Source organism: Sinocyclocheilus anshuiensis, unplaced genomic scaffold (genome assembly GCF_001515605.1).
Source record: "Sinocyclocheilus anshuiensis isolate Anshui unplaced genomic scaffold, SAMN03320099.WGS_v1.1 scaffold2109, whole genome shotgun sequence".
Taxonomy (NCBI): domain Eukaryota; kingdom Metazoa; phylum Chordata; class Actinopteri; order Cypriniformes; family Cyprinidae; genus Sinocyclocheilus; species Sinocyclocheilus anshuiensis.
The window spans coordinates 87789-115672 of NW_015552709.1; the positions used below are offsets into that span (position 1 = coordinate 87789).

At 35.6% G+C, this 27884-nt stretch overlaps 3 protein-coding genes across 4 annotated transcripts in view; all 3 read left to right on the forward strand.

The window, feature by feature from the left end:
* Positions 1 to 522: 522 nt before the first annotated feature.
* LOC107667777 (protein FAM133-like) lies at positions 523 to 6400 on the forward strand. Of its 2 annotated transcripts, none has more exons than XM_016459502.1 (11): positions 523 to 708; positions 1218 to 1315; positions 1420 to 1498; positions 1591 to 1680; positions 2454 to 2483; positions 2706 to 2777; positions 2889 to 2987; positions 3492 to 3536; positions 5343 to 5423; positions 5539 to 5589; positions 5756 to 6400. In XM_016459502.1, exons 1-11 carry the CDS (start codon positions 685 to 687, stop codon positions 5840 to 5842), a joined length of 756 nt encoding a protein of 251 aa, XP_016314988.1. In that variant the 5' UTR covers positions 523 to 684; the 3' UTR covers positions 5843 to 6400. The 2 variants fall into 2 exon arrangements, with proteins under 2 accessions (XP_016314988.1, XP_016314987.1); XM_016459501.1 differs by having other exon boundaries at positions 2706 to 2780; positions 5756 to 6399.
* Positions 6401 to 6815: 415 nt separating this feature from the next.
* On the forward strand, positions 6816 to 15355 carry LOC107667766 (HEPACAM family member 2-like). The gene is made up of 9 exons (XM_016459492.1): positions 6816 to 7478; positions 10451 to 10807; positions 11631 to 11915; positions 12709 to 13008; positions 13627 to 13752; positions 14206 to 14227; positions 14325 to 14359; positions 14920 to 14993; positions 15079 to 15355. The coding sequence occupies exons 1-9, from the start codon at positions 7418 to 7420 to the stop codon at positions 15187 to 15189; spliced, it is 1371 nt and encodes a 456-aa protein (XP_016314978.1). The 5' UTR covers positions 6816 to 7417; the 3' UTR covers positions 15190 to 15355.
* Positions 15356 to 17593: 2238 nt separating this feature from the next.
* LOC107667773 (syndetin-like) overlaps positions 17594 to 27884 on the forward strand; it is a 142524-nt gene continuing 132233 nt past the window's right edge. The window contains exons 1-4 of the mRNA XM_016459498.1: positions 17594 to 17736; positions 19282 to 19350; positions 26029 to 26151; positions 27670 to 27741. Of these exons, the coding sequence (XP_016314984.1) occupies positions 17704 to 17736; positions 19282 to 19350; positions 26029 to 26151; positions 27670 to 27741 (297 nt within the window). The 5' untranslated portion in view covers positions 17594 to 17703. The remainder of the gene's footprint in view (positions 17737 to 19281; positions 19351 to 26028; positions 26152 to 27669; positions 27742 to 27884) is intronic.

Genomic DNA, 27884 nt, shown 5'->3' on the forward strand with positions numbered 1-27884 from the left:
AACTCCCGATATGGTATATAGTCCAGAAATATTTTGAGAAACATTTCCCACAGTCAATGGTTTTATTTCCAGATGGATCCAAGGATCCTGACACAGGCTATGCAGGTGTAAAATACAACAATGAGAGATGTCGCCTTATTCAGTCAATGAAGAAAGTAAAACACCATGACTTTTCTTTGTCAGGTTTATTGGGGAAATCAGCTAACAAGATACATGAGGATATTATTAGGTTTATAAAAGAATGTGAATTAAGTAAGAGAATATAGAATATAGATAATATATGTGTGTATGTATGTATGTGTGTATATGTGTATGTGTATGTGTGTATATGTATGTATATATATATATATAGACAGGCATGTTGTCTTTTATATGTCCCCCTCTTTCCCCATCATATATATTGCATAAATCTTGATCCACATTCCAGTCCAGTCGGTGGCGGTAATGCACCTATAAGCTGGTTTGCCAACCGCCAATAAAACACCAAAGAAGAAGAATAAGTCGAGGAGGAAGCGCCCCCTAGTGTTCATGTTGAGCGCGCCTTGCTGCTGAGGAACCGCTAGGTGGCAATTATTCAGACATTCTCGCTGTACACTGGGAGCCACCGCAAGCACCAGAGACATGTAAACAGAAGGCTGATTTCATAGATTTTGGCCTACAGGTTTTTAGGCAAAATCTGCAGGAATGGGCAAGCGAGATAATAGAGTGGTAAGTAAAGGTAGTTTACCAACTCGTATCGTATCGGCCTTTAAGCCGCAGTGCTAACGCGTCAAAACACTTAGCCAAACAGATTAGCCACGTCCACTTACAGAATGAATGAACACGGTTATTAGATATTGGATTTACATTGTTTTATGTTTACAGTCTGGCACAACTTGTAAAATGTTGGCATTGCTTAGATAGCATGCTAGATTGCTGGTATGGCTAATGCATGTGGCTCAGACATGCTAACTCGGCTAGCACACATTCATCTTAAATGTTCTGTTATATAGAATGCTTGCTGCTGTATTGTTGGTGAGCATATAAAAAATGTAATGCATAAGTAATTTAAAACTAATTTTCAGCCTAAGTGAAATGATGATAATTTGTAGTATACAGTTATTTTAGCAGTCTCCAAGTGAAACGTGGACGCTGAAGGATGTGCCTTTAAGCATGTTTTGTGATTGTTGATGATGTGCTGGCTGTATTATGAATGTTAATATCTGATTGTGTTTCAGGCATACTTGAACCCAATAGCTGCTGCCAGAGCCAGAGGACCTGCTCCCAACCATGGCACCACCATTCAGGATTATCTCAGCAGACCACGGCCATCATGGTATGGAGACATGATTATGATTAAAACTGAAGAATCGATAGTGGTTATATGTGATTTTAAGGTCTTATTTCTTTATGCGTATCTCTGTTTGTTCTGTATATCAGGGAGGAGGTAAAAGAACAACTGGAAAAGAAGAAGAAAGGCTCCAAAGCTCTGGCTGATTTTGAGGACAGAATGAACAAGGTAGGTTTTTTTTTTTTAACTAGATTCAGTGGATTTGCAATAGATTCAGATCTGCTTTGTGGATCATATATGCTTTCACTAATTTTTCTCAGCGATGGAAGAAGGAACTGGAGAAAAACAGGGAGAAGGTACTTGGTGGAGGTGAAAAGAAAGAAAAAGACAAGGAGAAGGAAAAGAAAGAGGTAAGTGTTGATGTAGTAATCTGAGATCTCATATATAAAACGCAAATACAGTCAGATTTTAGCCTACATTTTATGGATTTCATCCTAAGTACTAAATCAGAAGTGAGGAATAAATAGGGATTTATAAAGGCAGAAGATGGCATGAAAATATTCCAGCTGAAGAGTATAGTGTACCAACACTAAAAAAAAAAAAACTGTGACATTTACGGTAAAATACCGGCAGCTGTGGTTGCCAGAACTTCACCGTAAAAAATATGGTAGCAACATTTTAGGTTTTACAGATTTAACTTAAATTCACAATAAAATACCGTATTTCATTAACTGATGTAATGTTAATAAACCAACATATTGAAGTGTTAATATCTGTTTTGAACCATTGAGGAATAAATAGGGATTTATAAAGGCAGAAGATGGCATGAAAAATATTCCAGCTGAAGAGTATAGTGTACCAACACTAAAAAAAAAAAACTGTGACATTTACGGTAAAATACCGGCAGCTGTGGTTGCCAGAACTTCACCGCAAAAAATATGGTAGCAACATTTTAGGTTTCACAGACTTAACTTAAATTCACAATAAAATACCAGTCTTTTACTGTTAAAATCACAATCATTTTTTACAGTGAACATTTTGCACTCAAATACCAGTAATAAAAAAAATCCAACATCAGCTATGATACATTGGCAATCACAATATGTATTTATTGTTATTATGGTTTGTTGTTATATTTAAAATTGGTCTATGATTTCCTGATATTTATCTTTGCTTTTTCCAGAAAAAGAAGGAGAAGAAAAAGTCCAGTAGGGTGAGGAGAGCTCTCCTTTTTCATATCTTGAGCAACTGTAAACCAGTAATTAATCAATAATGGAAAAGTGGAATATTGGTTTCAATTAATGTCCCAAACTAGAAGAGGGATTTGCAATTGTAGAGTATTTGGTATCCATCTGGCCTGTTATCCATGGGTCGGCAGATCAGTTTTAAGTGGCTTAAAATCTAACAAATTCTGCTTTTGTTGTGTTTGGTCAAGCATTCCTCATCTTCCTCCTCCTCCTTATCGAATTCTGATTCCTCCTCCAGTTCCTCCTCAGACTCTGAAGATGATGTAAGTCTTGCTGATAATTAGAATTATATGTACATTATTTGCATGCATTAAAATGGCCATACCTTATCACTAAATATTCTCTGTTTGTCTGTTCTGCTGCCTTTTCAGGATGAAAAGAAAAAGATGAAAAAGAAGAAAAAAATAAAAAGATCCTCTGCCCGGAAAGCGACTGATGATTCTGACACAGAGTCAGAGACTGATAGCAGGGTATTGTTTGTTTATATCTGCAAGGAAAAACATTACATGGTTTAAAAGGATTGTTCCTGCCAGTCAAGGGAGTAGCTGGCTTAACTGAAACTAGCCACAACGTATTATACATTATTTAAGGCTGCACGATAAATCGCATGCGATATTTAACGCGCATCTTATCAGTAAAGCCGGTTCTGTCATCAGCAGTAAATCTCCATCACCTGCGTGCTTTCACATTGAGCAGCAAGTTAATGCTGTTCAATGTGAAAGCCCGCAGGTGATGGAGATTTACCGCTGATTACAGAACCGGCTTTCTGACAAGATGCGCATTAAATATTGCATGTGATTTATCGTGCAGCCCTAACATTATTCTAGATTTGCAGCTCTTCTAGAAAGTTGATTTGCCTCCATGAATATTAATTTCCAGTGCTGAATAAAATGAACATAAACGCTAAATTGCTGGTGATAATGAAGAGATATGTCAAGACTTGTGAGACTAAGTTTGATGTTCCTTATCTCTAGGAGTCATCCAAGAAAAAGAAGAAACTGGATGGAGAGAAAGACAAGGTACTCAAGACTCATTTTATGACATTAAAGAAATAGATCACACCACAAAAGAACATTCACCCTCATGTCATTTCACACAATAGTGGAGTTTTTGAAGTTGTTTTTCACTTCAGTACAACAACAGTTCAAGTACCATATTTACCCCTTATTTGTCAAGCCTCAAGCATATGAGAGTGACAGTTTTTTTTTTTTTTTTTTTCCCTCATATGTATGAATATACACTACCGTTCAAAAGTTTGGGGTCAGTAAGATTTTATTTTATTTTTTGAAAAACCCAATACTTTTATTTAGGGCTGTCACTAATGATTATTTTGGTAATCGGTCGATTATTCTGACGATTAATTGAGTAAATTGGAAAAAAAAATTTTTGAATAAAAATAGACATAAGCAAACTAAATGTTAAAATGACTTGAAATACATATATAATGGCAATGAGGCAATAATAATAGGTTCAAATAAAATATTGAAAGCAAGTAATCATGTGGTTTTATTGAACAAAACCGTTAAAATACATAATGTAATATAACATGTAACATGTTATATAAAATGCATGCAGAGGGCGTCAGTGGCCTGACGATTGTTTACTACACTTTACAGCGCCATGTAATGTAATCCTTGTTTAATATTGACTAAACAACATTTAATTCAAATGTCCACTTAATCTTTAATAGTTGGCCACTTCTTTATGATAGAAATGCTACAGCCACTGTCATTTCTTGAACAAGAACATGAGGACATCAAAACATGCAAACTCAGAGCAAGGGTTTAAACTTTTATTTTAAAGTCGCGATGAACAGTTAGCCTATTTAGAAAGATAATGATGTACTCTTCTGTGTTGGCGTAGATTTATTCAAATTTAATCAAGGAATCGTGACAGAAGTGGACTCTAATTGACAGTAAATACATTTATAATGTTACAAAAGATTTCTGTTTCTAACAAATGCTGTTCTTTTAAACTTTCTATTCATCCAAAAAAAAGTATCGTGGTTTCCACGAAAATATTAAGCAGCACAGCAAATCAGCATATTAGAATGATTTCTGAAAGATCATGTGACACTGGAGACTGGTCTAGTGGCTGCTGAAAATTCATTTTTACCATCACAGGAATACATTATATTTTAATATATTTTAAAATAGAAACAGTTATTTTTAGTTGCAATAATATTTCCCAATAATATAGTTTTTATTGTAATTTTGAACAAACAAATGCAGCCTTTGTGAGTGTAACACCGTGTCCACACCAGACGCGATGCGACAACGCAACGCAACAGAATCGCTCAAATATCACAGCCATTCAGAAGCGCACTGCACTCCCAATGAAATGGACAAGTTTATAATCTAATTCATAAATATTAAACCTTTTTAACATTATTAAAAGTACATACTGTGTGACTGATGCCATCTTTGTCATGGAAAACACTTGTTGGTTCACATTGTGTTCGCAGTTTTAACGTGTTTGCTTTAATTTACACATTTAACGTTGAATAAAGCACATAGTCAGTACCTGAGATTATCATTTGTCATAGTTTTTATGTTGTTCCAGCCGCAACGTCACAGAAACAGAAACAGTTTAAAAATTAGAAACTTCGCGTGTTGTCGTCGTTGCAGCTGGTTAGGACAAAAACTCTGATTAACATGGAAAAGATACCTTTTATTGCGTGTCGCGGCATTGCAGCACATGTAGTTAGGGCACGGTGTAGGAGTCCTTTTTTAAAAAACATTTAAAAATCATAGAGACTCCAAAATTTTAAACGGCAGTATATCGTATCATATATATATCATATATTTCATGTTTTTGTTTGAAAGGATGAAAAGGACGGCCGAAGGAAGAGGAAAGCTGAAAGGAGTCACACAGAGTCCTCAGACGAGTCTGATGTAGACAGAGATGTATGAGTGTGTTTAAACCCTCTGTGACCTTAATATGTGTCATTAAATGGTTTTAGCGCAGCAAATACCGTGTGACATGATAAACTCATCTGTGAATTTGTTTTGTTTTTTTTAGGCTGAGTCCACAAAGAAAAAACGCAGTAGTGAAGAGAAGGAGAAAATTACAGTAAGCCTTCCAGTGTCATAGTTAAAGCGGATTGTTTTTTGTCCATATGAGGGTGGAAATGACTGAACATGCTACCCGCATCACTCACAGAAATGTTATTCATAGTGGATTCACAAAACAGAACTTCATAATGGCTGTTTTTAAAAAAAAAAAAATCTATTTACAGGATAAGTCTAAGAAGAAAAAGAAAAAGAAGCATAAGAAACACAGCAAAAAGAAAAAGAGGAAGACATCCGGCTCTGAGTTGGACTAAAGGGCTAGTGAGTGTGGCGTCCTGCACAACAGGCAGCTGGAATTCGAGTGGGAATATAGACGGAGCTCTTGCCAGACTGTGGGGGGAAAAACATTAGATATTTGTCCCAGTGATTCTTAAAAGTGGGTGCTTCTTAGCACTGTGCGGCTTTGTGGCCGACTTGGATGAGAGGATCTTTTGGCTGGGGAGTTATAAGGGGTTTGAGGTTCATTATGTCAGGTTTGTGTTTGTTTTTTAAGCAGATGATTCTCAGTCCAAATAAAGGTAATTTACACCACTGGCGGGCCTGTGTACAGTATGTTTGTGCTGATTTGGATCTGCATGAGAAATTCTGGTTTACAGGTTGTAAAGGTGGCCGATTTGCATTAAATAGAAAATTCATGCTTCTGTTTTTCCCAATGAAGCTGACAATGGTCTTTCTGTGATATTAGAATGAAGCAGAGTCTTCAGCGGCATGGCAAAACAGCTGTATTTTGTCCAAGTTGTGAATGTGAGTTTGCACTTTGTTAATTGTAATGCAATAAAACACCACAAAAAAGAAGGTAAAACTGCACAAAATTAAAATATACACTACCATTCAAAAGTTTGGGGGTCGGTAAGAGTTGTAAATGTTTTTAAAAAGCTGCTAATGCTCACCAAGGCTGCATTTATATGATCAAAAATACAGTAAAAACAGTTCTATTGTAAAATATTAAGATTGTTAAAAATAACTTTTCTGTTATATATTTGAATATATTTTAAAGCGTAATTTATTCCTGTGAAGGCAAATCTGAATTTTCAGCAGCCATTCTAATATGCTAATTTGGTGCGCAAGAAACATTTCTTAGTAATGTTGGACAAAGTTTTGCTGCTTAATGTTTTTGTAAAAAAAATTTTTTTTTCAACTTTTTTTAAGTTCAAAAGAGCACCATCATCTTTACTGACATGTTTGATCAATTTAATGTGTCCTTGCTGAATTTACCTATTCATTTCTCCAAACTTTTGAACAGTAGTGCTTATATATATTAATCCTATGATACATTAGTCTTAATCTGCCGTTTATGAGCATGGTTTATTAAACTTTTGGTTAGATAGTACTACTGCACGTGACCTTTAGAAGTGCTATTTTAATACTAGCTGTGGACTTAAATGACACTTTTCATGTCAATTTGGGTATTTATCTCAAGCTTTGTTCCAAGTTTGTGTGTGATGACTCTGAAAAACATTGTTTTGTGTCTTAAGTCATGCATGGATTTAGGCGAAACTTTGCATGTCCATGCATTGTATGACCCTGTGTCTGTCTGGGACTTGAATGTCAGTCTATGCTGGTTTCACACTTGTAGCTGTGTGTGTGTACCGCAACTGTTTAAGAAAACTTTCCTCTTGTGATCTGACACTGTGCTTAAGCAGTGATTGTGTATCGGTGAGACTGTCTCTGGCCCTCAGGGTGACAGCAGTGTTTTGGAAGCTCAGCCAGGTGTATGTGTCCAAATGGCACGTGGGAGGGGCCTCAACTAGCTTCTCTCATTTCCCAGGCAAATACTGTCACCAGTTCCCTTTTCTTGTCGCACAGCTTCTAGAGATTACATAGCAGAAATGGAATGTGTTGGAGTCACTATGTTTCTGCTCATGTTCACCTTATTTCTGATCATTCCTGGTAAGATGCTTTTCATTAATTTTTGAATGAATGGAAGCAGTGATGTTACACACTAAAACTTTAAATATAATTTTTTTTTTTTGGCCAAAAATGTGAGGCTAAGCCAATGAGAGAAAGTCAATATTTTGGGATGTCATCTAATTAAATGCATTTCTAGAGTAAAATGTTTATTATTTAACCTGAAATGCCATTGAACAATGTGTACAGATCTAAAGAAAAAGATGGAGAGATACTCTGGAAAACATGTCATTTCAATATTTTTTTGTAAATATTGTTACTTCTTATTGATGACTTGAATTTCAGCAAAAACAACCTTCTCTCCACATTATCTCAAGTAGCAAGGTGGCACAGAACCTGAAAGAATAGAACTGTGGTTTTGTTTTAATTCTGAAATAGCGTGGCACTTACTTCCTATTTTCACTTCCATATTGAAATTTTCAGTGGAATATATTCCCACTTTAACACCAGTTAGCAAACAAAGGTGTATATATATATTGATATTTTAAAAACCTTGTCAAATATAATTTTAATAATTCAATGAGCATTTTTATATAAAAACATGGGATTTCATAAAAGATTTTATGGATTAAAAATACTATTATTTTTTTGTGCTAAATGAAATGTTGAACATTTTAACATAAGCACAATTTGTCCTCTATCATGATTGTAAAATTTCTGATGTCTTATTACAGTTTTCACAATTCTATTTCAGTCAACACACAAAATGTAAAATATATCTTAAAATATAATATATAAATATATATAAAATATATATATATATACACATACACACATTTTTTATTTTTAAAATGTTTTTAATGAATACAAATATGTAATACATTTCGAGATTAAGATAAGACATACATATGACTCGTAGTCTTATGGCAGACACTTCCTACATTTAGCTTTTTGTGTCACATGATGCTTTAAAAATACACAAACAAACATTCAAGGCTTAGTGGATTATTCACGGTCAGGCTTTTGTTCATTTTCCAGTCCACACATTTGTATGTGCATTTTGGTTGCATCATAAATGGCCGTAGTGGATTATCAAGGGGTATGAATAGTCTAATGTTTGCTTGTGTTTGGAGATGCGTAAGGAGTTGATTGTCTGCTTGTTGGTGTGAACAGCTCAATTCCTAACGCCTATTGTCGTGGTGGTGTAAGTGCACTGTTGCTATCCCCGCAATAATTCTCACCTCATTTGGAGACAATAAGACCAGAACAGGCCAAGCACAATTATTAGTGATGTATTCATAACTTAGCGTGGCGTAAACACTGGCACGCTTTTTGCTTCCACCGAATCTGCCCTCTGGTCCTTTGTGCGTGCAATAGGGGTGTCTTTATTTATTATTTAGTGCACAACATGAGCCACGCAGTTATCTATTGTAATGCACAACACTGGCTGTCAGCAGGCCGGTAGAAGTGAGTAAAGGGGTGGAGATGGCCGTGTCTGGGTAGTTAAGGGGCCCAAGAGCGATAAAGGGGGAGGAGTATGAGACTGTTTACCTGCTTACTGCCTACCTGCCTGCTGCCACACAGCCTTGCCTAGCAACGTAATACAGATTAACAGCTGTCAGTTAAAGCAGGGCCTCCAGTCCACAGCCTACGTTCATTTCATCCATGCAAAAGAAATCTTATCCTTAAGTAAATGAGATACGACAAGAGTTCAGTAGAGTCCACGTTATCTTCACAGCATTATGGGAGCATTATTTTAGCAATCAGGTCTCCATGACTTCATCCAGTGTATGCGATTCCTGAGTGTTTGCTCACGGACCAGTTGCGACAAATTAGAGAGAACTTGATGTTTGATCACTATCATTCTGAGAAGTTGGTCAATATTTGCTCACGCAGGTATAGGATCAAGCTGCGAGGGCAAAGGCAGTGGTGATTAAACTGCAGATCTGTGTGTATGAACTAATTAATGATGTGGATAAATCCAGTGTCATGCTGGAATTGCAGATTATGTGAGGGTAAGGTATGTCTTACTCTGCAAATTTCCTTTTGTATAGTTCATTTGAAGTGTCCAAGTGAACTGAAGGAGAAGGAACATTGCTCAGATTAGCGTTAAATCATTAATTTAGATTAATGATTTAACCGGCAATGTCACTGTTAATGATAAACATTGCGGGTTCTCATGTAGTAAGTACCGTTCTGCGTAAATGACCAAAAACATAAATATTGAGCACTCGAGGCCTGGGATGGTTTTGATGGTGTACATACAGAGGGTCTTCTCTGCTTTATGGACAGTTCTGTGTGTGTTGTCCCTTGTGAAAAAGAAGTGTGCTGTATTGAATGTTCACTTGTAGTGTACTTCAAATATTAAAAGTATATTTAAAAAAACTTGTACTTGCAGATAATATAATATTAAGGAAATGAAAGGCTATGTAAATATACTTACATGACCGTTTCCTAACACACTTAAGTGCACTTTTAAAAAGTGCATTTTGTAATAATGTCAATATGTTATGTTATAATTTTACCTGTAGTGTGTTAATAAATATTACATTTGAATTAATATATATACAACACAAGAGACAATAGTGCTGTCCACAACCTAAAAGAGCAATGCAAGTTGTTAAGAGATTGTTATGTAATGGCATGTGAACTTGTAGTTGTACTCCTTATGTAGCAACTTGTTAGGATCAAGTGTTGCTAATGCACACAACGTTTTCAAACTTCACATTTTAACTATGACTGTGTGCAATTTATATTGTAGAACAAAATTGGTAATGAAAGTCTCTTTAAGTCCAGTGACCTTATTTTAACCATAATTAAAAAAAACGCTATTCTAAAAATCAGTTTGAACTTCCTGAGAGAATCCATGGTGACTTAGCCTTCCGTTTGGCCTACAAATGGACGTCATGAATGTATAGCTCTTTTAACATTACACAAAACTGTTTATATGTGTACATTTTACTTGTATTTTTTGACAGTACATTAAGCACCATTTAACACTCTCTTTTAAACAGGTACGGACTCTAAATGCATTGAATGCGTTTCACTGCAGCCCACACAGCATGGGAAAATGGGGGACCCGATGCTCCTCAAAGTTGAGACTCATTTTGATGTCCACAATGTGACGTTCCAGGGGTTCTGGTGCAAGATTAAGCCTAATAACACTCTTTTGGTCACTTTCAACAACATCAATGCCATCCCAAATCTGCGCCTAAAGAACAGTCCGGCACTCAATTTGCCTGATGTCTCAATATATTTTGAACATCTGGATGAAGACACACAGGGGGAATATGAGCTGCAGATCAACATCATCTTCCCAGGAATTCCCAGTCCAGTTGCTGTCACAAAAAGAGTGACAGTCACAGTCAGTGGTAAGAGCATTTGAGTGTTTTGGGAAGGATCTCATTTATGACAGCTGTTAATGTAGTGTTAGTTACTAATGCTTTTAACATCTTGTGAAACTCATTCATATGGAAGCTGTTTTCATCTCAGACTAAAAATAAATTCAATTCATACCTCACAATGGTGATTTAATTTCTCACAGTTGACTTTATACCTACCAATGTGACTTCATAAATTTCAATGACTTTAAATCCTGCCATGTGCCATATTGCGCAACTGTGACTTTGTTTCTCATAATTGTGACTTTTAACTCACAATGTAACTTTTTATCTCACAATTTCAACTTCATATTGCACAACTCTGACTTTGTTACTTGTAATTGCGACTTTTTAACTCACAATTGCGACTTTATTCACCTTATTTTTCAACGCGAAAGTGAGGTATTTTCTGTGAATGTATAAGACTTCTTATTCATTATTCCCTATTATATAAATACAGTAACTAGAAAAAAACAGTAAACGGTTTAGCAAACAGTAAAACTATTTGTGCTAGAACCAGTGTGTTCATGATTACGATAATATATTTAAAATTATATGATAACAAATACCAGTTTCTAATGTTAAGCAGCGTGACTGACTGTTTTTGTACAGTTAAAATAACTGGATGCAAATGACACCAGAAGCCACGCACGTTCAAGTTACAAATGGCCGCACCCACTGTTACTTTAAAAATAAGGTGAATATCTGACAGATTTTTTTTTTTCTCTCTGAGACATAAACGGGCTTCCATACATACATATCAGAGTATCTCTTTTCTTGAAAGTACTTAATTTAATGTCTTTTCTGCTCCCAGTGCCTGTGTCCATGCCCGTTATTACTAAGACCCCAGAATCAGAACTGGTGGAAGACAGGGACAATGTGACACTGACTTGTTCTATTGAACATGGGACAAATGTTCAGTTCAAATGGCTAAAAAACAACATGGTGGTTGGTCCAAGTGAACGGCATACATTCTCACAAGATCATGGGACACTTGTTATAAACCCTGTTAAGAAAGAAGACATCGGTCAATACAATTGTGAGGCCCAAAACCACATTAGCAGTAAGCTCAGCAAACAGGCTGAGCTCATTGTGTTCTGTGAGTATCTAATATACTTTTCCGACTCCAAGCTCATTTATCATCTGTTGTCATTCCATGTGTAAATCATTGCATCGTTATTGCACACTGGTTCCTCCTGCAGCCTGAGAATTACCTGCTGTCTGCATTGTTACTCAGACGTTAAACATGTCATTTATATTCAAACAAAAGTCGACCTGAAATATGAATATGGATCACTTACATTTTCCCCTCATTAAAAAAGTTGTACCTCTAAAGAAATGAACAGTATTTTTTGAAAAATATGTTTAAAATCATGTGCATTCACATAATATCAGTAGCCTAATAAAAGCTGGTTTATTTTATATACAAATTGTCGCCTCATGGGGGCTACAATTTTGAAATCACATGTCAAGTCAAGTCAAGTCACCTTTATTTATATAGCGCTTTTAACAATACAGATTGTGTCAAAGCAACTGAACAGCATTAATTAGGAAAATAGTGTGTCAATAATGCAAAATGACAATAGTAAACACTAATTTTTCAGTTAAAGACAGTTCATCATTGAATTCAGTGATGTCAACATCCAGCTCAGTTTAAATAGTATCTTTGCAATCAAGTCAACAGTATCGCTGGAAATGAAGTGACCACCTGAAAAATTACTCTGTTTTTCTCCTTAACTTTCCTATTGTTGTACAATATCACTGACATAATAAATTAATAGTAATAGAACTATTTATAGTAATAGAACTAAAATTGCAATGAAATTTATTTTAAATGAATGTTGAAAAAGAAACGACTAATAATGTTTTTGTAACGTTACCAAATTTTTCAGACGGGCCTTATAACTTGGCAGTAAATTCTGACCAAGGTCTGAAAACTGAAGGGGTTTTCATGGTGAACCTGGAGGAACTGGTCTTTTTTGAGTGCATTGCAGACTCCAACCCTCCCAACATCTGCGTCTGGATCTCTAAGACGAAGAACGGCACAGAGGTTCTCATGACTGGACCACGGTTCGAAGTGAAGCCGTATGAGTTACCCCAGGGTAAAGAGTTCTTGTGTAGAGCATTCAACAATATGACTAAGAAGCAGGACGAGACCAAGTTCACACTGGTGATGGCCAGTCTTGACAGAGGTATGTTTGCGTTCACTGTTTGAGATCTGCACATTCATCCTCATGCCAAAATAATGACAGTAATTTCATAAAAAGGACCCTCAAATTATTTTATTAAATTCTTCTGACCTAAACAAATCAAAGTAGATTGACACTATTGAAGCTTAAATAATTCTACAAACAAACAAATAAATAAATAAATATTGTTTAATAATAATACAAAAATAGGCTATATTTAATCATAAGAATAATAATGACAAAAACTGTAATAATGACAAAAATGGTTACTGGCTTTAGTGTTTTAAGTTAATCTATCTTATTTGTTATTCTTTTATTCCATCCAGTGTCAGTCTGCATGGTCGTGGCAAGCTGTTTTTTTTCTCTCCCCAGTTGCTAAGTGCAAATCTGTCCCACCTGTGATTAAGTGTTGCTGTTCCACTGGAAAGTAAATAGGGGCTGGCACCTGTCCTTATTGTTTACGTTGTTACAGGCAGTGAATTTTGGTTCAGTGTGGATACAGAATAAAAAAGTGCAAGCATGCAATGCAAGTTCTTGGTTGTTTAAAGGTGAAGATCACACCAGAAATGATGTATTTTAAAATATAAAATGTAAGTAACACTGATATCGATCTGTTTACAGAAAAAGCAAAATATAGCCAGGAAGGGAGTGTGCTGTCTTCATTGGCTTTCATTACAATCTCATCAGTCCTCATCATAGTGTGTATGATGTTTGTGCTCCTGAGGAAGAGCTGCCATCCAAGAAGAAGTATGATCTCATTCTGATTTTTAAAGATATTCAGGCATCACCTTAATAATGTGTCATTTGAACAAAATCATTATTTATTAAATCATTTGTTTAAAGACCCCCCATTTGTGGCTTTAAGTCAGAGAGTGCTTTGTGTGTTTGCCATCTGTATGCTAGTGCACTCCTAAAATTCACTGTTAGCAGATATATACATGTAAAAATGACTCATTCTGTACTACACAGATTTTCATCTAATCAAAAGCTCTCCAAAAAGAGTCCCTCATCCCCTTTAACTATGTCTGTTTGCTTAAAAAAAGATGTAATATAAAAATACAGAAAAATATCAACACAGGACAGAAAACTGTTTCAACTTATTTCAAAGGGGTCTTTAATATTTAAATCGGTGTATATTTACATTAAATAATTGTAATTCATTAGCAATAATTGACATTTAATTTGATCCTTTTTCTACAGTGATAAAGACTATCTACAGGCGGTAAGAAAATGTTTCTTATCTATACAAATATCTGAGAAATATATGACGCGTTTATTTATTTAAGTGACATCATTGATGGATTGATCCTGTCCTCCAGGCCAATGACAGAGCAGAGAGGACTGCACCGCTCTGGTAGGTTTACTGCATGTCTCGGACTACAATATACCTGTGTTGTTAAGCAGTGATGTGTACACTACCTCTCTGTGCAAACAAACTCCCCAAGCCCATTAACATCACAACTGCTATAATCATATCGGCTTGGTTTCTGTCAGCGTACATTATAAACATATTTTCCACCTTGCTGGTGCTGGCTTTACTTAGCTATATACACAGTTACTCCCTTTGGAAAATAAATAGGATATTACCAACGACTTACTGTCTACAATAAAATACTTGTGTGCTAGTGAACCAAAAATGGTGGATAGTAATGATTCAAACATTGTTTAATTATTACTGTGAGAACAAATTGCTTTAAATAGCCTACATTACATAATATGGATCTCAATAGAAGTTAATGGCTAATAAAGTTGTTTCATTACAAATAAAATGATAAATAAAAACGAATAAATAGATGAAAAATAATCAACAGGATATTTATATTACGTAGTGTATTGTTTATATTATACAGTGCCTAAAATTGGCTTTGTATTGTGATAAATATACACTAATCTGATTAATATACCTACTTGCAGGTCATGAAGATGCAACTGAAGACTTTGGCATTTATGAATTTGTCTCTGTACCTGGGAAAATGGAGTCAACACAGGTTAAAAAAAAAAAAAATCACTTGGTGTTTTGCATGAGCAGTTTTGCCCCAGAACAGTTTGATATTTCTTCTCTGTGTTTTCCAGGCATCCTGCAGGTCTTTGACACGGCTTGATTCAGTCAAAGATTTGCATACCACCATCTATGATGTCATCAAGCATGTGCCTGAAACTCCAACACTGAGTCTTTTGAAATGAGAGAGGTGGATAGTCATGATGTGTGCTCGGATGTAAAGATGAAAGGCGTTTCACTATTTTTTTCTGCCAATTTTTCTCTCTACAGTCACACATTTAAGCACTTCTTTTGTTTTACAATTATTCGTTTTTATACTACTTATACTAATCATACATTTATAAACTTGTGCTGGACACTGAAGTTTTTATTGTCTTAAAATAAGAGAACTATGAAATTCTTTTCTGTAGCAGCATGCTTAATGAAAAGCTGAGAGTATTTATATATAAATACAGTCGTCATCTAATGTTGTTGTTCCTGCATTTTGAATGTAAATATGATGTATGCATCTTGTACATTGAATCTGTATTTTTTTGCACACTGCAGCGTATTCTGTTATATTGCTCATTACATTTTCAAGATGCCACATGTTATATATATTTCACGGGTAGCAGTTTGTTGAATGTAAAACAGGCATCTTCTGTCTGTTTTGTTTTCTATGTGTTGCACCCAGTGTTGGGGGTAACGCATTACAAGTAACGCGAGTTATGTAATCAGATTACTTTTTTCAAGTAACTAGTAAAGTAACGCATTACTTTTTAATTTACAAGAGAATATCTGAGTTACTTTTTCAAATAAGTAACGCAAGTTACTTTTTTTTTTCCAATTTATTGATTGACAGCTCTCCTGTCCTCATGTTGAGAGAAATCAGATGTTACTGTAGTTCTAAAATAAATATGAATATGCATTAATTCATCTCACTCACAAAAAAAAAAACTGATTCAGTATTCCTCAAAATGAATAAAAATAATTCAGAATATGATGCAAACCTACAATAATTAAATGTTAAACAACACAAATATGCTTTATGTATTTAATCCCATTCTATTGCACCTGCACCTGTTCACGTTTTAAACACAGATGGATGCTTCGGAATTTGAAAATAAAGGTTTTTAGAATAATTGTTATTTTATTAAATATAAGACATAACAATAATTTTGATTTACTTTTTAGAGTTTAGCTCTCTGAATTTATTATGTTGATGAAAATGCTGCATCTCTGAGTCTCTTTTTATATTTGTGCATCATAAATGTTTAAATGTATAAAATTTCAAAGGTGAATATTAGAAATATGGCAAGTATTGCTGTGAGTCTTTCTGTGTACATATTAAGCTGATCATTTTAATTTTGGTAAGCACTGTTGGGTATTTCAACCAGAGAGATTGTCTGGTAGCTATAACCGGCAATATACTGGAACAAACACAGTGCTTTATAAAAGGATGATTTATAATATGACTGTGTGTATTTTCTCAGTTTCAAAGGAAGAGCAGAAGCATTCATCAACAGCTCAGCTGCCTGGAGCGAGGTGCCACTCCCTTATTTGAGAGGGAAATTTTCAGTGATATCAGCGGCGCTTTATTGACGAGAAACACTTGCTCTCTTATGTGTGCTCACATCAGCATGAACAGCCAGTTGGAAGGGCTCGTCTCTAACACCCACGCTAGAATATTTTTGTCAGGTAGCAGATATTTTTGCTGTAAACTTTTCTCTGAACTGTGAGATGCAAAAGCCCCAAACAAATGAGGTTTTGTGGCATTTTCCAAGAATCCTTGACTCGTTCTATGTTACGTGTCTGTGGACCTCAAGTGCAACACATCAACACACACTGTCTTCTACAACAGACAGAAATAAGTTGTGCGTGTGTGTGTGTGTAGTCAGGGGTCTAGAAATTTTTAGAAAATCCAGGAGACACCTTATAGCTTTCATTTTTAATCATCTCTCAAAAAGATGGGAGGAAAAATCTAAATATCTAATAATGGTCTCTACACCCCATTATACAAATATAATTGCTTTCTAAGAGGCATGCCAGATTTTTAATTTGCTTTAAATGTAAAACTGATCAAAACAAATAAGCACGAGAACCATCATTTTGTCTTCAGAGAATGCCACAGGAAAACAAAAAAGAGGAAAAAGTCAAAATTATGAAAAAAGTCAATTATGACATATAAATTTGACATTGTGATATAAAAAGTGGAAGTTATGACACAAGCATAATTATGACAAAATGTGAAAAACTCAAAAGAAAAAAGTACAAATTATGACTTCAAAAGTCGACATTATGAGATAAAAGTCATAATTATTATTTATATATATATAAGCATAATTTCTACTTTTAGGTCATAATTACTTTGTATCAAAGCATGATTTTTCTTATGAGGTGGAACTGAGGCTAGATGGGATACAGCTACGGCCACTGGGAATGCGCACATCAGTCATTTTTGTCACGCTGAACAACAACTGTAACTGGGCTTCCATATTAACACAGTTTTTGTCTACTGCTCTGTACTACTTCTACGAAAGTAGTATGCTACTCAGAGGCATGTCAGAGGAACTACATATCCCATGCTGCACTGGCCATCTGTCACGTGAGACCAACAGTGAAACATGGCACCTGTCTAGCACTGCAAGGATTGAATCGCGTTTGACAGAAAAAGACCAGAGAATACATCACGTTTACTGCTTAGTGTTTTCAACTATACAATGCAGAAAATCAAGTCTTTGATGGCCCGTCAGGTGGGTTATTTCTCATCTTACATCAGTCTGCTTCTTGATTTCATTGACGAATCCGGAAGCATTTTATTAAGCTAGCCTGCTTGCTAAAATACAAACAAACAGAAAAAACAGCTTATATTTTCTCAGATATGCACATTTACTCATTGTATCATAACGCATTCAATCAGTGCATGTGGAATAATTAAAGGAAATATCTGAATGATAAATAAAAAGATAATGGTGAGCTCTTGGACAGTAACATTTGCTTAAGATTTTCAGAGTTAATAAAGCTTACATGTAACTTATTGAGTTTATTATTATTTTAAAGAAACTCCCTTTTAAACCCGTTATAAATAGATGTTAAATCTAAACGACTGTACGTTGTTAACCATTATTTTGTCGTTGTGCTATATGGTCCCTGCATTATCAGGTGGATTATTGCTCGTATTTATTATTTCTCAAAAGACGAATTATACAATATTTTTTGTGGGTTGACGTTTTAATACTTTTTAAGTTTTCAGGGTGTGATCTTTTGAAACTCATCTCGCACAACGTAAATAGGCAGCTCAGCCAAATGTGTTAGCTTTATGTAAATCTATTGTAAAGTGTCGAATAATCGCTATATTTATGTTTTCGGTAGTTTTTAAAAAAGATCCTAAAAAATGTGCACGAGCTGTTGCTATGGTTCAACAAATGGTTGCTATCATCCGCATGCGAACTCGAAAGAGTCTGTTAACATCAAGGGAAGCATACGTCCTCTGACTAGCTTGTAATCTAACTTTTGTGGTTACTGAAACATTTGAACCTCAAATTGAAAAAAGAATATATACTTTATGGTAGTGGGTTAAAAACAGGGGTCTGGGGACCCCCGGGGGCCACAAAGTTAGCAGGTCTGTGTAAAAGTTTACTGAAAAACTGTAAAACTGTATAAATAAATAATGCAAACAAGATTAAACTGAATTAATAAAATTGTAATTAATATAAAAATGTTACTTTTAATAAATAAATAAATAAAATAAAAAAATAATGTAATTTAATATACACTACATCTTTTCCAAATAATATTTTACACATATTTATAACAGTATAAATTGGGTCTTTTATATATTGGGTCTCTTGCATTAGGAATGTCATATTTGAAGGTCTGATGCATCTGAAAGATTGAAAACCCCTGGTTTAAGAATCCCAAGACCCCCATCCCCATATATCGCTGCCTAATATTTATAGTTTAATGTTTATTTTCTCTGCCAGGGTCTGAAGAGTCCCCAGGAGAGTGTGGTTGACATGATGCTCTTTGCGCACTTTCTAGGCTATAATCCATTTAGAATTTGAATACATTCACTCATGGATTCACTCTCTGATAACCATATATCCAATATTGCCACTTGCCATTGTCTTGCATATATTACATCATTTAATTAAAGGGGTCATATGATGCGATTTCAAGTTTTCCTTTCTCTTTGGAGTGTTACAAGCTGATTGTGAATAGACAAGATCCCTGAAGTTGCAAAGACTAAAGTCTCAAAACCAAAGAGATATTCTTTATCAAAGTTAAGACTCTGCCAGGGTCTGAAGAGTCCCCAGGAGAGTGTGGTTGACATGAGCCCTGTGGAGAGCTTCAGGACCCCCAGCAAGGTGACTAATGCATCAGTTTATGTTCTCAAACCTAACCTGTACTCTTTCAGCATTAAGCTGTCACATTTGTGAATGGGTTTTGTTAGGCTGCTATGTAGATTTTTTAATGCATCTTGGCACTCACTTATGAAGGTTGACAAATGCCTGCTGAAAAATGTCTATTGACTGGATGAATCAATCTTCCTTGTATATTGCGGTCTAGGTCTGGATTACATTATAACTACAGTAAATGTTTTTTTTTCTTTTTTTCTGTGAAATGTCATGATGTGTCTGAGTATAAAATATGCAGAATATAACCTCAGTCTTATTCTCCTGGGTATTAATCATAGTGTGAAAGAGGTAAAAATGTGACTATTTTAATAAATTAAGGATGCTCATTTCAGTTAATTTTCCTGACCGACAACTGCTACATTAACCGTCAACTGATAAAATTAGAATAATAAATTAGTATTAAATAAAAATAGAATGGATGAGTGTCTGTGACCCATTAAAAATACAAACAATCTTTTTCACGGGATTATTTTAATGTGCAAACATTTTAAACGCTGGTGTTCTGATCACTGCTGCTGAGTTCTGCACGTTCGCGAATTCTCTCATTACAACAAAGAAAGTGTCGACATGATGTAAATAAGAAATTTATTGTGTAGTGTAAAGCTTAACTTTGTGGGATCGCGATGAACTACAGTAAGATGAGTGACAGCTTTCCAGTGATTATAAGGGGAGTGCTCTTTGCGCACTTTCTAGGCTATAATCCATTTAGAATTTAATGATCTTTAAAAAAGCATCATATGACCCCTTTAAATGAAGGTGAAGCAAGTGCTTGCTCAGTGAAATATGTCTGTAGGCACGTTGCATGTGTCGACATGCACCCATGAGTTAACAAATACGTGTAGCATTTTTTTTTCTTCCACCATTCACCATGCAGCAACTTAAAAAAAATAAAAATTTACCGTTTAACTGATTCTTACTTTCAGTTAACGGTTAAACTGGCAATATGAGCATCCCTAGAATAAATACATCTTATGTTGAGCTTTGTGAAATTACATTTCATATATTAAAGAGACAATCAGACATGCCTTTATATTCACATGTAACATGTTTCAGAAATATTTAGAAATAAAGGAGAGAGTATAAAAAAAGTTAATCAGACTTTGGCTGAGCCTTAGTGCAGCAGTGCCACTGAGTTGTATTCTGACCTTCATTGAGTGAGATAGATGTAAGTTGGTCATGGTCCAGTGCATTGGTTCTAGCGCTACCTCACGGGTCCATTAAATCAGCAGGACCGTTCTGTGATTAGGCCCCTTTCAGATGTTCTGGCTGTAGGTTTCTAAGGTAATTTTTGTGCTCGATGTACACTCTCAACCGCAGCTCTGATATTTCCTGCTGATGCTTTTTACTTTTAATCCCTGGTTATTGCAAACATAAATAACCCAAATCAAGGAGACTCATTCCCACCGGTGGAGAGTGTGTTTGTTGTTATTCTGTATGTAACACGTACTTCAGAAAATGATTTCCAGAACCATCCGGCTTAGATCCCTGGTGGGATTTGTTTCAACACTTTTGAAATTTTCCTGAAACTAGGCACTGAGAAAGTGTTTGATCATTGAAATGAGCGGTCTGTCCATAGCGTGTAGTGTACAGGAAAATGATGGATTAGCCCTCAAAATAGCTTCCAAGTTCTTCTGTGTCATTAATGAGGATTGTGTGCAGGAAAAATAGACTTTGTTTTGAAGTCCTTGTCTGTAGGTTATCATTTTCTTGAAAGTTAAAGTTCTAGGGGAGGATCCTGGTTTTTAACAGTTTCTTTTAACAAGTAAACAAGATATTTCCATCTTGTTCAGTTCAGGGCATCACAAGAAGGATTTTCTTTCTCCTTCAGTATTTAAGACGTTTTTACTTTTTGTTTTTAACAAATGTGATTATATTTTATATATCAGAGAAAAGGTTTCTTAAAGCATGTTGGAGACGTTGCCACAGTTCTTCTGGATTTAGTCTGTCTCAGTTTTGTTCTGTTTCTTCATGTCATTCCAGATGGATTGGATGATGGTGAGATCAGATCTCTGTGTGGAGCACTGGCTGTTGTCAGACTCCTTGTGCATACAAAAATCTCACTGGATTATTACAATTAATGGCAAAAGGAATGTTTGGAAATGTAAACTGATATTTCCTACTGACACTACAGCAAAAGATAGAAATAACTGGCTTGAAACCATTTTTGTTGGTGAAAATACTAGTGGCCTAAGACTTTTGCACTGTAGTGTATATACAGGAATCAACACATTTTAAAGGGGTCATGTGATGCGATTTCAATTGTTGCTTTCTCTTTGGAGTGTTACAAGCTCTTGGTGGATAAAGAAGATCTGTAAAGTTGCAAAGACTAAAGTCTCAAATCCAAAGAGATATTCTTTATAAAAGTTAAGAGTCAGCCACACCTACATAAAATGGCTCGTTCTAACACGCCCCCACATATCTACATCACTATGTGGGAAGATTTGCATAACGCCGCCTGTGAGGGGCGTAACATTTCCGTCTCACGCTTGAGGTATTCGGCCAATCACAATGCATTGGATAGCTGGCCAATCACAGCACACCTCGCTTTTTCAGACCGATGAGCTTTGTAAAAATCGACGCGTTTCAAAAAGGCGGGGCATAGAGGAGAAACAATAATGTACAGTATGTGGAAAATAATGTGTTTTTTTAACTTTAAACTGCATAAACACATTTCATTACACCAAATACACAAAATAATGTTCTTTTTAGCAGCATCATATGACCCCTTTAAAACATGAGAGGAGATGAACAATATTGAAGATGTGTAACAGAGTTTATTTAGTTTATCATATATCTGTTTGATTTGTTCTTGTTGTTTATGTCAGATAAAACACATGAGGTTTAGATATCATGATATAAACCATGTGTTTTTTTTGTTTTTTTTTACAATGTCACAAGCCAATTAGCCAGTGAATATTTTATTTTTTAAGGCCAACTTTTACTCTAATTTAGCTCTTGGCTAGTGTTCATTTTGGGACTTGTGTGCTCGACAAATGTCCTGTCATTTCCGCTGTATGGCTTTGTGTTTTGCACTGAAGAGGTTTTATAATTTGAACTTGTCAAATAATGGGATATGGAAAAATTTTCTTTTGGGATGTTTTGAATCCCATTTTTTCCTGCACAGTCTCTCGTGTCCTCTAGATGGCACTACAATCACATAATTAAGGCATTATCAAGCAGTCTTGAATGCCTCTTGAAGAATTGCTGTGAAAATTAATGAACATTTATACAGTTTATTTACGTCATTAGACTTATGTCGTCATTACCCTCATCATATTATGCAGAACATTGTAATATGTAGAATATTATTCATAAGATGACTCATTCTTATGTACATCCAAGCGTGGGTGTACTTTTGGAGGTTACAGCCACATATACATTCATAATCAGCAACTTTTCTCTCCCTCCCATTTCATGCAGCCTGGAAGAATTAAATTATTTTGAATGGAGTCCATTATTTGTAAAGATCTCACAAATAAAAGCTGGAGCAGGTACAGAGTATTATTACAAAGTAGTGTGAGTCGGGTTCACTCACGTCTTGTAGCAGATGTAACATCAGCAGCAGCTGTCTGTCTCTTCTCTCTCATCTCAGTCCATGTGAACAAATGCTCATTGTTATTTTTAATATGATTGTAAATCACACTCTCTCCTGCGTTTGATCAACATCATTCAGTAACCCTTCAGTTCACTCCTCCTAAGCTTTGATTGATGTATAGCACGTCGAGTCACACTTTTATGTGCAAATAGACTCACGGTTGTCTCCGTTTGCGCACAGGGAATAAAAGGATGAGAGGTGTTAATTTTGGTAAACATTGGCAGTCTCCATGGGATGGAAAGATAATTGAACAAAGGCTTGGTGATCATTTTAATTAGAGTGGCTGAGCTTGTTTTATTTTCCAAGTGACCGTTTGGGTGGGAAATGATTGATGTTTTCAATCTCATCCGATCGAATCGTGGACTTCATTCACACCTAATTTGTTGCAATACTTTTCATTCTCACCTAATTTGCTGCTATTTTAAGAAAGCTGGTTAAAGGGGCTGTCACGTATACTTTTCGTTCCATTGACTTCCATTCATGCGAATGCTGGGGACCGTGCAAAGAAGTTTCGCATTTTGTTGCGTTCCAGAATTCATATCATACATTTAAATTACATGAAGACGTGTTAAAGGAACACAAACTTTAAAGCTCCGGGATTGCCGGACTGCAGGAAAGTGGAGTGAATTAAAAAGTAAATTAAAAGTGATGTGACATATGTACGTGATATGTAAGTTTTTTTCAACAAATGTTACATCAATAATCATGTTTTTAAAGCTAAAGCTAACTCCAAACCTATGCAACATATGCTAAAGAACTTATCCTCATCGTGTGGGATGCATGACTTTATCCACAGCGCCACCTTAAGCTTTCCGTTTTAACGGTGAGAGGTGAGGGATTCAGTAGGAAAGTAGGCCTTTTTTATTGTGCCTGAGGTAGAAACTTGCAAAATAAATCAATCCGAGAAGTTGTTTTTGAATATTTTTTACTAGTACCCGACAGACAGCTGCTCATGCACTTACCTAGATTTCAGTAAAGAAAATGTTATAAATACAACATAGTTTCCGCTTTTTGCATAAACAATTTTTCTTAAAGAAATACCTTTAACTTAAAAAAAGTTAAACCTACATCTGTAAAACAGTATTTTTTAGAACCAATTATGGTCTTTCACCTTTGGCCTTTCAGGATGTTATGCAGCTTTTAGTAAATCAATAAATCAAATTTGACCCAGAAATATGTGACATTTTCTAAGATTTAGCCCCTCACACTTACTGTTCTGCAACCCCCTGGGAACTATCTCTCCCACAGAGTGGATATTTTCCTGTCAAGCAGGGTGCACAAACATTCACATGCCCACACATACTAAGAGTATATAAATATATATGTAATTCCCCAAGGGGGAAAAAAGCTGTTATTTTTCTACTAAAACTCTTCAAGGCACCAAAACCACTGCAGCACTTTCTTAAACTCCTGTAGTACTGAAACAAATTGTTTGCTATAATGAGGGTGGAATAGCTAGATTTTCTGTGATAGAAGTGAAAATGATTGGTTCTTCATCTCCTTTTACTCATTGTTTTACTCCCAGAAGTATTGTAATAATAATTATTTTAATTAATTATTATTTTTTAAATTTATGTAGTAACAATTTGAATTTCAACTCAGCTTTGAATATTTTTTAGAGTACTAATGAAATTAATACATTTTAATGGTAGGGTAAAGTTAGTTAGCTGCAGAGTTCAGCTCCAACCCTAATCAAACACACCTGAACAAGCTAATCAATGTCTTCAGGATTACTAAGGCTATAGGCAGGTGAGTTTTGTTTTCAGGGTTGGAGCTGAACTCTGCAGCTCTCTAGGACCGAACTTGCCTACCCCTGACCTATAAGGAGGGTGGGAGGTTGTGTTAAAATTTACTATTGAAGGCCTATTACTATTTACTATTTACTATTGAAGAAACCATCTGTTTGGGGGAAAGGTCCAAAAAAATAGAAATTATAACCCAGTTAACATTTCAACATTCTTAAAATATTAGGAAAAAATGGTTAAGGAGATACAATGCAGATGTTTAAAGCTATTATAATATATTCTTTTAAATTTGAACGATAGTTCTAAAAAATAAATAAATTGGTTCTTAAAAATTACTGTAAGGGACAGAAAAGTTTCCATAATTAAAGAATTATGTTCATTTTGTCACCGTTTATGAGCACACTTGAAAATATATTGATGACCTCAAAGCTATTAGACTTTGACTAATAGCCTTAAATGTCCAGATTTGATTTCAAGGTGTCTTTGAGGCCTAATGATAACAAGTGAGCCCAAGGATTTTGTCTTTTGTTCTTGCTGTGCGTGCACCAGTGGAGAATGACTCATACCACCCCACCCCCTGCGGATGCTGATGCTGGTGCCGTCCCTCAGTGAGTTCACCCACGCTCCCTCACAGTGCTGCCTACATCAGACTGCACTGCATACACACCGCATCATGTGTCTTTGAGGTGATTAAAGGCTTTCAGGCCAAATCATTCCTCAGATTCTATCTCAATGAGTGACATCACATTGCAGCCTTTATAGGAAGATCCTTCATATATTACCAAGTGTCCAACTTTGAGTTCTTTCAGTAGTGTCAAACATGAATAAGTGGTTTATTGATTTGGAACGTTTTCTGTGAATTTGGCTGATGGCTGTAATTAAAGGGTTTTTAAACATTACCTCCACATCTGCTCTTGTAATTCAGTATGGCTTAGTAAGTTTATCTCAGTCTTTGTCATGAAGCTGTTTTAACTACATTGCATCACATCATGTGAATCATGCGTAATGAGCCTCTCAGCACCCCTCTTCAAAGAAAAGAGGACGACTTTGTTTCTTCAAGCTGTTTTGAGTGAAATTGATGCTCCTGTGGTGATCCTCATTAAGGTTCATGAAGGGTGTTCCTCAGGGATGGGTGCTAAGACCACTTAATCTTTGCACTCGACTTGGCTATAAGCCAGATTCAAACCCTGTTTTTAGGTGCGCGGTAAGCTTCCTCACGATGGTGTCCCAGAAGTAGTGAGATTTCACTGCCAATAATCATTCTCGTTTCTCTTTTTCTCCCCACAGGAGGAACTGAGGGAACTGAGAGAACAACCCACGGATCCACAGGCGGAACAGGAAATCATTGATAGCATAGAGGAAGTGTACTTCTCCAGTGACTCCTTTGACACGGTGCAATACGAGCTTGAGGTGTGTGTTTGAGAAAGTCATAATGTGTTCCGTTCTTATTATCTTACCGTTTGCAGAATCTGTAAAATGTTTAGCATTTTTAAAATATGAAGGAGAATTTTTTTTGGTCACACTTTACTTTGGGGACAAATTCTCAGAATGAACTAATTATTAACTGCAACTTTTGCCTTAATAAACTAGTAAGGTAGTTGTTAAGTATATGTGTGGGGTAAGATTAAGGGATCTAAAATATGCTCATGCAGAATAAGGCATTAATATGTGCTTTTTAAGTACTAATAAACAGCCAATATTATAGTAATGCTAATAAGCAACTAGTTAATAGTGAGAGTTGGTCCCTAAACTAAAGTGTTACCATTTTTTATTTTTTGAGTGTAGGGATTTCTTTCAGAAACATTAAAAAAAAAGATGTCAAACTTTTGTGTCTTTTGTGTGTGTGTGTGTGTGTGTGTGTGTGTATATGTGTATATATATATATATACATACAGTGCTTGAAGTGGGCCGGTACATCTATATTTTAGCCAGCACTTCTATATTTTAGCCTTTAGAGTACCTGCACTTTTTTGTGCGTACCGGCACTTCTGACATGTTGCCGGTACTCAGAGTAAAAGCGTCAGGGTCTGGGTGATTATATGATCCCATAATATGATTAGAAAGGACACTATATAAATCACACTACCCAGGCGGGATCTTTTCTCATCTCGACCAATCACGTCACGTGAATGAATGCAAGCGGAGTATGTGGGGCGCGAGAGCATGTCAGGCACAGAGTAGTAGAATAATAATGAATTATTGATTACTAATTTGAATCAGTACTTTATAACGAAAATAATATCTTAAAAGCAAGCCGATTTCATCAGCGATTGCGGAAAGAATAGTCAGTAAAATAATTATTTTCAGCGTGTATTTGGCTTAAATGCAAGATGTTATTCAATTATTGATTGATTGATTGTGGCACTATACATACATTGTGAATTATTAAAAAGTGGGGGGGGGGTTGAGTATACCGGCACTACTTTTTTTACACTTCAAGCACTGTATATAGCGGATATATTTATGCATACAAACATATATATATATATATATATATATATGTATATACATACATATAGACAGCCAGTGGCCTTTGCACAGGTTGCAGCCAAAGCTGATTGATTGGATTATTCACATCTTGCAAATGTGAAATCTCATTAGATTTGGTGGTGCATTGCAAAATCTGCATGGAATGACAATTCCAGCCAAGAGGAAAGTAACTACTCTTATTCGAGTCCAGACTTTTGAGTTTTCATTGTTTCTCTGTTTGGGCATGGGTCATTGGGTATTATTTGTTTATTCCTCCTTAATAAAACTGGGCTGCGTCTCAAGTAAAAGTTTTATGGAGCTCTTCAGAGTTGGAGATGATTTGGATGTGCCTGTGTGAGGGATATCTACCACAATGGTTAAACTCATGAACTTACAGTAAGAATAAAAAATATTCTTAAATCTCAGATTTGTCTGTATTTGTGTATGCTTGCCCAATAGAAACTCCCACCGGATTTGAACCTTCTGGAGCTTGAGGAGTACAGAGATAAGCTGAAGAGACAACAAGCAGCCGTAAGTACTACATGCAGAGAAGTCTTTAAAAGATACATTACCTCACTCTCTCAAAGGCTGTTTGCAGCCTCCATTTGTGACACAAATGACATCACAAGCTGCTTTTGCATCATAATGTATATATATATATATATATATATATA